Below are 13170 nucleotides of genomic sequence, written 5' to 3' on the forward strand. Positions count from 1 at the left end.
GCATAATTCTGCGCACACGAAGACGCATAAGAGACCTGGATGTTGAAGCTCAATGGTTAAAGGAATCACCGAAGCGGTGTGAAACGCTCCGTCGCGCGTCTAGACGGTACCGTAGGAGGCGAGCTGCCGTGGTTCGCCGCATGCTACAGTAGCGGGCTATCTAGGTGCGCACAGCGTCCCCTGGTCCCCTCCTCCTCCCCCTCCCCCTCCCCCTTGTCCGGAACTCTACCTCACCAGTCTGAAGCAGCCACCTTGTCCGTAACAAGTCCGGACCTGTTACTAGGGGCTTCGTCCGGTTAAATTCCGGAACACGTTATCCGGATGTTTGTATTCAGACACAAAGGTCTTATGGACAGAGTCCAGAACATTTCCATTTTTCATGGCCTGTCTGAAGGGGGCTTTAGAGATAGTGATAGAGAAGCTCGGTTATCTGGGAGGGGCTCGGAGTAGACCTGCTGCTCCTCCACATCAAGAGGAGCCAGTTGAGGTGGCTCGGGCATCTGGTCAGGATGCCTCCTAGACGCCTCCCTGGTGAGGTTTTGCGGGCATATCAAACCGGGAGGAGGCCTAAAGTAAGACCCAGGACACGCTGGAGGGACCATGTCTCTCACCTGGCCAGGAAACGCCTTGGGATTTCCCCGAAACAGCTGGCACAGGTGGCTGAGGAGAGGGAAGTCTGGGCTTTTCGACTTAGGCTACTGCCCCCACGACCCGACCCCAGATAAGCAGATGAGAATGGATGGATAGATGAAAACAGCAGACAACATTTGTCTTTGTAAAGATTGTGCACATCTCTTGTAATATTTATACCTAGATATTTGAAGCTGTTTCTAGCCATTTTGAAAGGTATAGCACTGTTCTGTATTTGAAGAGCCTTGTTGTTAACTGGATAGCATCAACTTTTACTGAGGTTCTATTTGTACCCAGAGAAGGAGCCAAAGTTTCATAGGGTGTGGATAAAATGGAGCATACATGAAACAGGGTTAGATAAATACATTAACAACAACTTGTCTGCATAAGTGGATACTCTATGGTCGCTATTCCCCCTATGAATCCCTGTAACTGATGGCAAGGTTTGGAGTGTAATGGACAGGGGCTCTAGGGCCAAGGCAAATAACAATGGACTAATAGGACAACACTGTCAGGTATTCCTTGTCAACTGAAAACATTGTGAATGCTTAGCATTTATGATTAAGGAGGGTTTGGGTGAGGTGTATAAAAGTCGTATCCCCTACATAAGGTTAGGGCCAAACCCAAGTAAATAGCCCCACTGTACCCTATCAAATGCTTTCTCTACATCCAGCGCGATAACCACCTCAGGCACCTCACTGGACGCAATAGAGTAGACTAACATTTAGGAGCCGACGAACATTTGCAAATGAGTGACATCCTGAGATAAAAACCAGTTTGGTCAGCAGATATCACGTTAGCGTAGGACAAGAGCTTTGGTATGGGGCCAAAGTACATGTTGGATCCTTCCAGTATATATGCTAAAAGGCCTGTACTTGATCTACTTTCAATCGAGCCCTGAATGTTTATTCATAAGTTTTTCACTCATCAGTCACAGTCTCGCTCATCTAACCCTAACTCGCAGCAAGCTGGGCTTGTTACCGTGGTGACTCCCCCCTCCACTCTCCTATCTTGCCTGCTCTGAATGGACACGAGCATGCGCGACGTGCTCAGCGTGAGATATTGAGTGAGGCGGCAACCACTGGAATGCATACGCCCAGGTAAAAGGATGTTGTGAAAAAAATGGAAATGTTGTGTTTGGCGCCACCTTAATGTAAATGTTTGGCGTCTTGTGACTATGTGATTTGCCAGCTCTTTGTTCTGAGATCAGTTGGAGTGGAGTAAACCTTGTAATAAGATTAGCAGTATTTCTCAGAGTCAAACAGAAATCAATGGCTCATAGAAAACATCCAAAAAAAAAAACTGTCGAAACTTTTTTTCAGGAGATAACCACTGGTAAGAATCTATTGTTGAGAAGTGCAAATGAAATTATTTAGAAAGGAAAATGCTGACTCATGCATCGTTTTCTTTAGCTGTTGTGTTGCTAGCTAACTAGCTATCACTAATAGGCAGTAGCATGTGGACTACAGAAATTTAGAACAACAATTTAATGAATAATACAAAGCAATGAAAACTTTTACATTTCATAGCAAAACAATTTTATATACTGAAGAACTCCACAGTAGGCCCAATTTTATCGCGTTTAATGCGTGCCACAACCCGTGCACGCGCATTGGGTCCACAGCGCGCGTGTGAACGGGACTCGCGAGCGAAAATATACATGGCGAGAGGTCATTTGTGCACTGAGAGGGAGCAACCTGTGTCTGTGAGCGCACAAGTGACAAACCTGCGTGCGCGCGTTGTCAACGACCACACGGCAGAGGAAAACGTGCGCGCGCGGCAGCCTCTGTGCGCGCTCGGCAGCCTCTCGGTTTCTGACTCCTGCTCGCTCGGCTGTAAAAGGGCTTTTGGCACTCTGGAGGCGTGGCCTGTGGCAGATCTTGTCTGTCCTCTGATTGGTTAGTTCACCCCGCACTTTACCCTCTATCTATATAAAAAAGTCTGATGTTCAGTAGTTGCTGGCATAGCTCAGCTGGGAGAGCGGGTGACTCTCGCCCCGGAGGATCCAGGTTCGAGTCCGGGCAAGGAGAATGTAGTAGACGTCATGTTAACTTTTCTTAATTTCAGGTATTTTACAGTTGTGACCGTTCAACTGTCATTAAACGTCCGAATGTTTGCTGGGCAGTGTTTTAAAAAGTGCACATAAGCTAGATGGTTTTAACCATATAAAATTACATTTTTTGTGATACTGGAAAAATACATACTGAAATAAAACTACTGATTGAAAACTTTATGACTGTGGTTGTACAATATATGACTCACTAATACACTGCAAACTCCCTTAGAGTGGGGCTTCCAGAGAGAGAGAGAGAGAGAGAGAAAAGTTCTTGCCTCATTAATGAATTGTTTATTTTTTTCAGTATTTAATTGACAAATTATCCTTTCAAATAATTAATTGATGAGTTACATAATTGTCCATTTCATAAAGAAACTGCATATCAAGCTTTCATTCAGATGACCTTCAACAGTGCTGCACCCTGCTGAGGGACATCCGAGTAAAACCTTGAGATGGCCATTTTCTGTTCACTAACTTGCTTTAGTAAATCCTTACTTTTGTTAAATAAATCAGTTGTTGAACCCCCCCTCCTCTGTTTGGTCTCCTTTCTTATTACAGCCCACCACTTCCAGTCTTGGTTGTAACAATCTGCAGACAGATTTCTGAGTATCTCCTCCTTTACACAGATCCTCACTGAGCCATGTACTGTGAACAAATAGTTTCTCCATGATATTATCCAGCAAGGTCCCGTTTTTGTCAAAACAAGGGTGAGGTCATGAAAAAATAGAAATATTTCATTAAATTAACATTTAAATTATTTATATGCATCATTAAAATAAAAAAAAAAAACATGTTTTGAAATATATAAAGTGCACCAAACTTGACTTAGTCCATTCAACAATTCTAAATGGACAATTATGTAACTCATCAATTAATTATTTGAAAGGATAATTTGTCAATTAAATACTGAAAAAAAATAAACAATTCATTAATGAGGCAAGAACTTCTCTCTCTCTCTCTCTCTCTCTCTCTCTTTCTCTCTTTCTCTCTCTCTCTCTCTGGAAGCCCCACTCTAAGGGAGTTTGCAGTGTATTAGTGAGTCATATATTGTACAACCACAGTCATAAAGTTTTCAATCAGTAGTTTTATTTCAGTATGTATTTTTCCAGTATCACAAAAAATGTAATTTTATATGGTTAAAACCATCTAGCTTATGTGCACTTTTTAAAACACTGCCCAGCAAACATTCGGACGTTTAATGACAGTTGAACGGTCACAACTGTAAAATACCTGAAATTAAGAAAAGTTAACATGACGTCTACTACATTCTCCTTGCCCGGACTCGAACCTGGATCCTCCGGGGCGAGAGTCACCCGCTCTCCCAGCTGAGCTATGCCAGCAACTACGGAACATCAGACTTTTTTATATAGATAGAGGGTAAAGTGCGGGGTGAACTAACCAATCAGAGGACAGACAAGATCTGCCACAGGCCACGCCTCCAGAGTGCCAAAAGCCCTTACAGCCGAGCGAGCAGGAGTCAGAAACCGAGCGCGCAGAGAGGCTGCCGCGCGCGCACAGAGGCTGCCGCGCGCGCACGTTTTCCTCTGCCGTGTGCTCGTTGACAACGGGCGCATGCAGGTTTGTCACTTGTGCACATCCTTGTGCGCTCACAGACACAGTTTGCTCCCTCTCAGTGCACAAATGACCTCTCGCCATGTATATTTTCGCTCGCGAGTCCCGTTCACACGCGCGCGAGTCCCGTTCACACGCGCGCTGCCATGTATATTTGCGCTCGCGAGTCCCGTTCACACGCGCGCTGTGGACCCAATGCGCGTGCACGGGTTGTGGCACGCTTTAAACGCCATACAATTTGCAGCTTTAGAAAGGGGAAATGTTTCCATAATGGATGTAGAACAACATGCTGATTTGTTGTTTTTGTCTATTTGCTTGTATTGCATCATTATCTGTGTTGCATGTTTTCTGTTGCTTTAATGCTCATGTTGATTTGGTTTAATATTTCTGTAGAAAGACGCAAAGGTGAGCTACAGCAGGAGACTGCAGCAGAGGTCTTCCAATCAACCATAGAGATTGGTAATAGTTATTCACCTTTTTTGTTCTGAAGCATGCTAACCAAATTAAACAGATTTGTAATACACTTGATGCATTTTGAATGCATGTAGCCCAATTATTTACTTAAATGTTAAGTTTTGTAGTTAGTAGAAAGTAGCAGGCAGTATTTTTTTTATCAATCTGGAAATTTAGCAAAGAAAGAGAAACAAACATGCAGCATGCATCTTGTACATTTGTTGCAGAACTCAGCTCTTTCTCTACACCTCCATTTATACATGTAATGCTCTGCTGCTACCTAGTGTTAGAAACACAACAATAAGGATATTTATTTTTGTATTTTTAGTTCTCAGCTTCGCACAATTAATTTTGATGTCATGATCTTTTAGTGGTTGTGAGAGATGACCTACAGACTGAAGAGGCCACAGGAGCAGTTGATGTGGCTGCATCACCACCAGAAGAACCATCATCCTCATTAAGCAAGTGAACTGGCTACAATGGTTTTTCATTTCAGTTTATTTATATAGTAACATTTCACAACAAGCTTTTAAAAAAAATACTTTTGAATTTCATTGTTTTGAGTCAGGTGTGTATCATTTTCTAACTTGTTCCTGTCTTATTTTCATTACAGATGACTCAGGAAGTTGGAAAGAGGTGGAGATAGAAGATGCCAGAGTGACCGATTTAGGAACCCTGGAAACAGGCCCAGAGAGACCAAAATTTAGAGGGTACCCTTTCACAAACTTTGGACTTCAGAGACGGTCATTCCAAAAAAAAAAATGGTGTGACTTGAGTGGCTGGAGTATTCGATCAGTCAAAATTCAGCATTCTGCAATAGCTGCAGAGTCTTTGGAAAGCAGGCATGGCGACCAAAAAAAGACTGCATCACTAGCATGGTTGGTTTTTCCAACTGGAAAAGAGCACTGGACAGCTTCAGAGAGCATGACAGTTGTGCAGGACACAAAGTTTCAATGCTTGCCTGGAATGGCTTTAAGGTAACTTTGACAAATGGCAGTGTGGTTGACCGAATAAATGTGGCCAGCATTGACCGGATCACCGAACGGAGAGAGTACCTTCGTCGTGTTGTGGCTACAATATACTTTTTAGCTTAACAGGGAATGCCTTTCCGAGGCCATGATGAAACAGATTCCTCAAGCAACTGGGGGAATTTTCTGGTGCTCTTGACTTACCTGGAGGAATTTGACCCATTTCTTAAAGACCACAGTGCACCCTCTCATTCCACCTATCTTTACCCTGGTTCACAAAATGAAATGATCAAGTGTTGTGCTGATAAGGTTACTGCTGGGATCATTAATGCGATGAAACGTTCAAAATTGTTTGCAGTGATGGCTGATGAAGCTCGTGATGGTCGTGTTGAGCAACTTGCTGTTTGTGTGCGTTATGTGGGGTCTGATGACAAAGTGAAAGAGCGTTTTCTTCAGCTTTCCAACCTTGAGTCCTTTGATGCGGTTTCCATTGCAGACACCATAGAAATGTGTTAGAATCAAATGGATTGCAAGAACTGAAATGTGTTGCACAAGCATATGATGGAGCAGCAGTGATGTGTCTATGCTCATGAACTTAATTTGGTGCTGTGCCACACTTGCAAGGCTGTGTCTGACACCAGTGATTTCTTTAACACACTAGAGAGGGTCCCATGTTGTCGTTCTTTTTAAAACACAGAAACAGTTTTGTTTACCTGTTTTGTCGCTACGTTTCGCCGGCAGCTGCAGGCTTCTTCAGGCTGACGCTGATGGTGGAGCGTCACTTCCTTCTCCGTTTATCCGTGGGCAGCAGAGGACATTGTCGCCCTCTACTGCCCGCTCTCCCCTCTTTGACGATGCAGTCCCATGCGCGGTCTAACGTGTACACTCCGTCGTCCCTGTTCATGGTCCCACATCCACGTCTCCTTATCTCTATTGCTTCCTTGATCCATCTTTTGTATTTTTGTAGTTCGGTGTTTACGATCCTTGTGTTGTCCCAGTCCATTACATGGTTTTCTCTTGTGCAGTGATCTGTTACGGCTGACTTCTTTATTGTGCTTTCTGCTTCTTCTTTTGCTGCTCTTGTGTGTTTGACTTGCCTCCTTCTCGCACTCCTTTCTATGTTCTATTGTTCGTGTGTTGAGTTGGCGTCCGGTTTCGCCTATGTATGTTGTATTGCAGAGTTTGCATGGAATTTCCTAAACGACTCCACATTTAAGTCCAGCTGGTATTTTGTCTTTTGGGTGTACTAGTCTGTTTCTAACTGTTGTGTATGGTTTTGTTGGTGTGTTTATGCTGTGTTTTTTCATTGTTGCTCTTATTTTTTCTTTTATGCCTCTGATGTATGGTAGGGTTATCACTGGTTTTGGTTCTTGTCTTTCTGGATTTCTGGTTATTTGCTTAGGTTGTTCTTTTCTTTCTGTTGTTGTTTGCCGTTTTCCTTTGTTTATTGCCCATGTTGGGTATCCGCAGGTCTTTAAAGCGTGTTGTATGTGTTTGTCCTCTTGTTTACGGTCTCTTTCTTCTGTTATTATGTTTGTTCGGTGATATAGTGTTCTGATTACTGACATTTTGTGTATGGTAGGGTGTTCTGATGTCCATAATAGATATTGGTCTGTGTGTGTTGGTTTCCTGTATGTGTTTATGTTTAGGGTCCCGTCGGTCTGCCTGGTGATTTTCATATCCATAAATGCTATGCTGCCTTCTGTTTCTATCTCATAAGTGAATTTTATGTTGCCTGTATCGTCAATGTTATTTGTGTTGTGTTAGTGTTTCTGTTTGTCCTTTCGGTATGATTTCCAGTATGTCGTCCACGTAGCGTTTCCATAGTTTTATTTTACAGTTTGGGGGGGCAGTGGCTATGGCTTTTTGTTCAAGGTCCTCCATGAAAAATTTGCACAGGGTGGCTGATAACGGGTTACCCATGGCGAAGCCTTCCAGTTGTTTGTATATTGCGTTGTCGTATGTGAAGTAAGTGGAGTTAGCTATCAGTTGTGCTATGTCGTCTGCTGTGAGGTTTCTTCTTTTGTGTAAAGTCTTGTCCTGTCTGACTCTGTTAACTACTATGTCTATGTCACATCCCTATTTACAAAAACACCAACCCAAAAAACCATAGGCGATTTATAAATAAAGTTTGATTTAATAAAAAATTTTCCCGTTTAATCAGATTAATCAAATCAAGGCCCCATCTGATTCATTGATGATCCCATTAATGGTTAGTTGCAGCCCTAGAGGCCACTTCAACACGGTTAAATACAGTGTTTATGTTAAACTCCAAGAAGAAAACCACATCTATGAGGGCTGAAAGGAGCTAAAGCTGCTAACATCCTTGACAGAAAACCATGTTTCTGCTCATTTTGTTTGATTAGACCAATGTTGAGCTCAGAGCCGCTGTTGAGGCTACAGTAGTCAGACGTTCTAAGTGTCGTTTTTGGCATTGGTGCCTCCACAACTGATAACACATGACACGCTGCAACAAGGTGCTTGTGAACAAGATGACCCTTCTCCTCTCGGGTTGATCATCATAAAGAGTGACTGAAACCACACACACACACACACACGATTGACGTGGACGCCATCTTTGGGTAGAGAAAACATAAGTTTGCAGGTATGTACGAATGTCTAGATGAGCTAAAACTGAAGCTCAGTTCTCTAAAAAGCAGGAAACTAAAGAGCAGCATGTAAATCACGGAGGAAGTGGGAGACTGATTTAGATGGGAGGAAGTGACACGGACACAGGATGTGATGTCATCTCACCTGTTTCCCAGCCTGATGCCGCTGAGCGCCGTGGTTCCGTCTCTGCTGACGAACAGTCGCAGGTTACTGTCTGAAACACAAACAGCGCCCCCTGCCGCTCATCAGTAAATAAATAGAATTGGTCATGTGACTAAACAGCATTAAAATAACGTTTTGTTGCTTTTTGAAAAAATATGCTTTATAAAAGTTTACTTTTATAGTCAAATGAATTAGATTCAGCATAAATAAGCATGAATGAACATTTTTAATAGCGGATGATTAATAGTGATGCCAGACTTTAATCTCCAGCTGCATTAAATACGTTTTCCACCCAGAAAAGATCCATCCTGTCCCTTTTTCCTTTCCAACAAGACCAAACTAATCTAAAATGAATCCTTCTCAGTGGAAGAGGTGGTGTTCTGATGGTTGAAATCCCTCCTGAGCTCGCTGACCACGTGGTCTCATCCATCTACCTTCAGTGTTGTTGATGTCAGCAAAGTTCTGACTCTGGACAATTTTCTCCACGATGTCGTCGGCGTCGATGCGAGTGTCGTTGACCCAGGAGGGGTGGCTCTCCATGGCGTCCTGCTTCCTCCTGAAACAAGTCAACATTTTCATTTCTCTGCCTGCAGGACGTGTGTTTGCTCAGGAAGAGTTGAAGCAGCCAAACCGGCCCGTGTCCATACCTGGTGGGTCTGTTTGGGGGCAGGACGGGCCGTGGAGGACGAGGGGGTCTTTCTGGGCGTCCAGCGTCCTTGTCTCCCTCTAATGGTGCATCAGAAGTGAAGCACAGGACTCCGGAGGTGCTGCTTCCTGTGGAGGTGTTCCTGCGATGCGTGAGGTCCGACAGGCTGGAAGAGCAGGAGTGCTCTGTGCTGTAGCCTGCAGGATGGCGGCAGACAGGAAATGACATCATATAATCAGCTCCAACACTAACCCTGGTCCCAAAGGTCATCAGGGATCGCACGACCGTGGAGAGACTGGTACCTGAGATTTTGCTGTGCTGGCTGGCGTAGCTGGAATTACGAGAATGTCCCGTCTGGAAAGCATCAGCGGGACCCGACTGGTTCTGACTGGCCTCCGATTCCTCCAGGAGACCTGCAGGCGCCAGGACGGTTACAGACCTGTGTGTTTCCTTTTACAGAAGAACTAAATCTATAAGCTATAGAATGAGTTTCAGAGGTTTTGAACCAGATCACCAGTCAGAAAAACTTTAAATCCACTTTTAGTTTCTCACCTTTTTCACTTTTTTGTTTTAAACCAGGAACAAGCTTACGACCCCGAACAGTCTTTTTATGTATATGATCAAATTATTTAAATGATTAAATAGATAAAACCAGTCATAAACAAACACCTGCTTTCAGGTATTTCATGCTGCATCTACTGAGTAATATTCATGTTTGAGACATATATTATAATATCGTCTTTAGGAATCAGAAGGACAGGATGGAGGTTACTGCTCAGCCCGGCTCCAGAGGAACGGAGACAAAGACCCAGGTTAGAAGTCTTGGTGTCATAACTGATTCTGACCTGAGCTTCACTGGTTACATTAAAGCTAGAACTAGATCAACGTTTTATCATCAAACAGCACGACTCAGAAGTCTCATGTCCAGACAAGACCCAGAGAAACTCATTCATGTGTTCATCTCCAGCAGGCTGGACTACTGCAATGGTCTCCTAACTTGTCTTCCCAAAAAGCTGTGAAGCAACTGCAGCTTGTTCAGAAAGCTGCTGCTTGAGTCTTAACAAGAACCAGGAAAACCGAGCCCATCACTCCTGTTCTTAGATCCGTACACTGGTTACCAGTAAACTACAGGATCAGTTTCAAAATACTTCTACTAGTTAATAAATATCTCAATGGCATGGGGCCAGAATACATGTTGGATCCTTTCAGTATACATGGTAAATGGCCTGTATTTGATATAGCACCTTCTAGCCCTCAGGGTTCACTTTAATTTTCATACAAAAGAGTCATTAGAGGACAAAAATGTCCGCTTGTAAAGGTGGATAAAAAAAGTGTATACATAACAATATATTTTTTGCTTTTTTTTTCATAGATCTGTTGGACAACTTCAGCCCTGCTCAACCATAAAAAAATTGTATCATTTAAAGGCTTTTAACCCTTGAAATGCCAGTTTGAATTCTCAAATTCATTGATGTAATTTATGAATAAATAAATAAACTAAAACCGAGTTATTTTCTAAAAAAAAAATACTTTTTTTGCTCATGTCGGCCGCTTGTATTCGCGATCTCGTTCTTTCGGTCAATACCCAAAGCTCATTACCATAGGTGAGGATTGGGACGTAGATCAACCGGTAAATCGAGAGCCTGGCTTTCTGACTCAGCTCCCTCTTCACCACGACAGATCGGCTCAGTGTCCGCATCACTGCAGACGCCGAACCAATCCGCCTGTCGATCTCCCGATCCCTCCTACCCTCACTCGTGAACAAGACCCCGAGATACTTAAACTCCTCCACTTGAGGTAGGACCTCTCTCCCGACCCGGAGTTGGCAAGCCAACCTTTCCCGGTCGAGAACCATGGTCTCAGATTTGGAGGTGCTGATCCTCATCCCAGCCGCTTCACACTCGGCCGCTAACCTACCCAGCAAGAGCTGAAGATCAGAGCTGGATGAAGCCAGGAGGACCACATCATCCGCAAAAAGCAGAGACGAGACTCTCCTGCCACCAAACTCGACACACTCCACACCACGGCTGCGCCTAGAAATTCTGTCCATAAAGGTTATGAACAGAACCGGTGACAAAGGGCAGCCCTGGCAGAGTCCGACTTACTACCGGCTATGCGGACCAAACTCACGCTCTTCCGGTAAAGGGACTGAATGGCCCTTAACAAAAGGCCACCCACCTCATACTCCTGGAGCGTCCCCCACAGGGTGCCCCTGGGGACACGGTCATAAGCCTTTTCCAAATCTACAAAACACATGTGGATTGGTTGGACAAACTCCCATGCCCCCTCCATCACCCTTGCAAGGGTATAGAGCTGGTCCACAGTCCCACAGCCAGGACGAAAACCACATTGCTCCTCCTCAATCTGAGATTCAACTATCGATCGGACCCTCCTCTCCAGTACCTTGGAGTAGACCTTTCCAGGGAGGCTGAGGAGTGTGATCCCCCTATAGTTGCAACACATCCTCCGGTCACCCTTCTTAAAGATGGGGACCACCACCCCGGTCTGCCACTCCACAGGAACTGCCCCCGGTGACCACGCAATGTTGCAGAGACGTGTCAACCACGATAGCCCTACCACATCTATAGCCTTGAGATGCCCAGGACGAATCTCATCCGCCCCCGGGGCTCCGCCGCTGTGTGGTTGTTTGACTACCTCAGCAACTTCTGCCCCAGAGATTGGACAGTCCATCCCCAGGTCTCCCGGCTCTGGCTCCTCCTCGGAATGCGCGTAGGTGGGATTGAGGAGCTCCTCAAAGTATTCCTTACACCGCCCGACTATAGCCCCAGTTGACGTCAGCAGCTCCCCATCCCCACTGTAAACAGTGTGCGCGAGTTGCTGCCTCCCTCTCCTGAGGCGCCGGACAGTTTGCCAGAACCTCTTTGGCACTGATCGATAATCTTTCTCCATGGCCTCACCAAACTCCTCCCACGCCCAAGATTTTAACTCGGCAACTACTACTGCTGCACCCCCCTCGGCTATCCGGTACCCGTCTGCTGCCTCTGGAGATCCACAGACCAGCCACGCCCTGTAGGCCTCCTTCTTCAGCCTGACGGCTGCCTGAACCTCTGGTGTCCACCAGCGGGTACGGGGGTTGCCACCATGACTGGCACCGGCCACCTTGCGACCATTGCTAGCAACAGCCGCCTCAACAATCGCAGAGTGGAACAAGGCCCACTCGGAGTCGATGTCTCCCACTGCTCTCGGTACACAGTCAAAGCTCTGCCAGAGGTGGGAGTTGAAGACCGTCTTGACAGGTTCTTCTGTCAAGCGTTCCCAGCAGACCCTCACTATGTGTTTGGGTCTGCCAGGTCTCCACGGCATCTTCCCCTGCCATCTGATCCAACTCACCACCAGGTGGTGATCAGTTGACAGCTCTGCTCCTCTCTTCACTCGGGTGTCCAAAACATACGGCCGCAGGTCAGATGATACGACTACAAAGTCTATCATCGACCTGCGACCTAGGCTGCCCTGGTACCAAGTGTACCGATGGGCATCCTTATGTTCGAACGTGGTGTTCGTTATGGCCAAACTGCGGCTTGCACAGAAGTCCAATAACGAAACACCACTCGAGTTCAGATCAGGCGGGCCGTTCCTCCCAATCACACCCCTCCAGGTCATGCTGTCATTGCCCACGTGAGCATTGAAGTTCCCCAGCAGGACAATGGAGCCCCCTGATGGAGCACTATCTAGCACTCGTCCCAGGGACTCCAAAAAGGGTGGGTAATCTGAACTGATATTTGGCGCATAAGCACAAACAGTCAGGACCCGTTCCCCAACCCGAAGGCGCAGGGAAGCTACCCTCTCGTCCCCCGGGGTAAACCCCAACACACAGGCAGAGAGTCTTGGGGCTAACAAAAAGCCAACCCCAGCCCTCCGCCTCTCACCCGGGGCAACTCCAGCAAAGGAGAGTGTCCAACCCCTCTCAAGGACTTGGGTTCCAGAGCCAACGCTATGTGTCGAGGTGAGTCTGACTATATCTAGCCGGTACCGCTCAACCTCTGCCACAAGCACCTGCTCCTTCCCCGACAGCGAGGTGACGTTCCATGTCCCAAAAACCAGTTTCCTTGTCC

At 45.7% G+C, this 13170-nt stretch overlaps 1 protein-coding gene across 2 annotated transcripts in view; it reads right to left on the reverse strand.

The window, feature by feature from the left end:
* Nucleotides 1–13170, reverse strand: part of LOC107386045 (early estrogen-induced gene 1 protein) — a 40067-nt gene that overhangs the window by 2154 nt on the left and 24743 nt on the right. For both annotated transcript variants that reach the window (XM_015960214.3, XM_015960213.3), the window contains exons 9-12: nt 9400–9510; nt 9099–9294; nt 8886–9007; nt 8434–8503 (exon numbers count right to left, since the gene is read on the reverse strand). In XM_015960214.3, the coding sequence (XP_015815700.1) occupies nt 8434–8503; nt 8886–9007; nt 9099–9294; nt 9400–9510 (499 nt within the window). The remainder of the gene's footprint in view (nt 1–8433; nt 8504–8885; nt 9008–9098; nt 9295–9399; nt 9511–13170) is intronic.

Source organism: Nothobranchius furzeri, chromosome 10 (assembly GCF_043380555.1).
Source record: "Nothobranchius furzeri strain GRZ-AD chromosome 10, NfurGRZ-RIMD1, whole genome shotgun sequence".
In the NCBI taxonomy this organism is placed as follows: domain Eukaryota; kingdom Metazoa; phylum Chordata; class Actinopteri; order Cyprinodontiformes; family Nothobranchiidae; genus Nothobranchius; species Nothobranchius furzeri.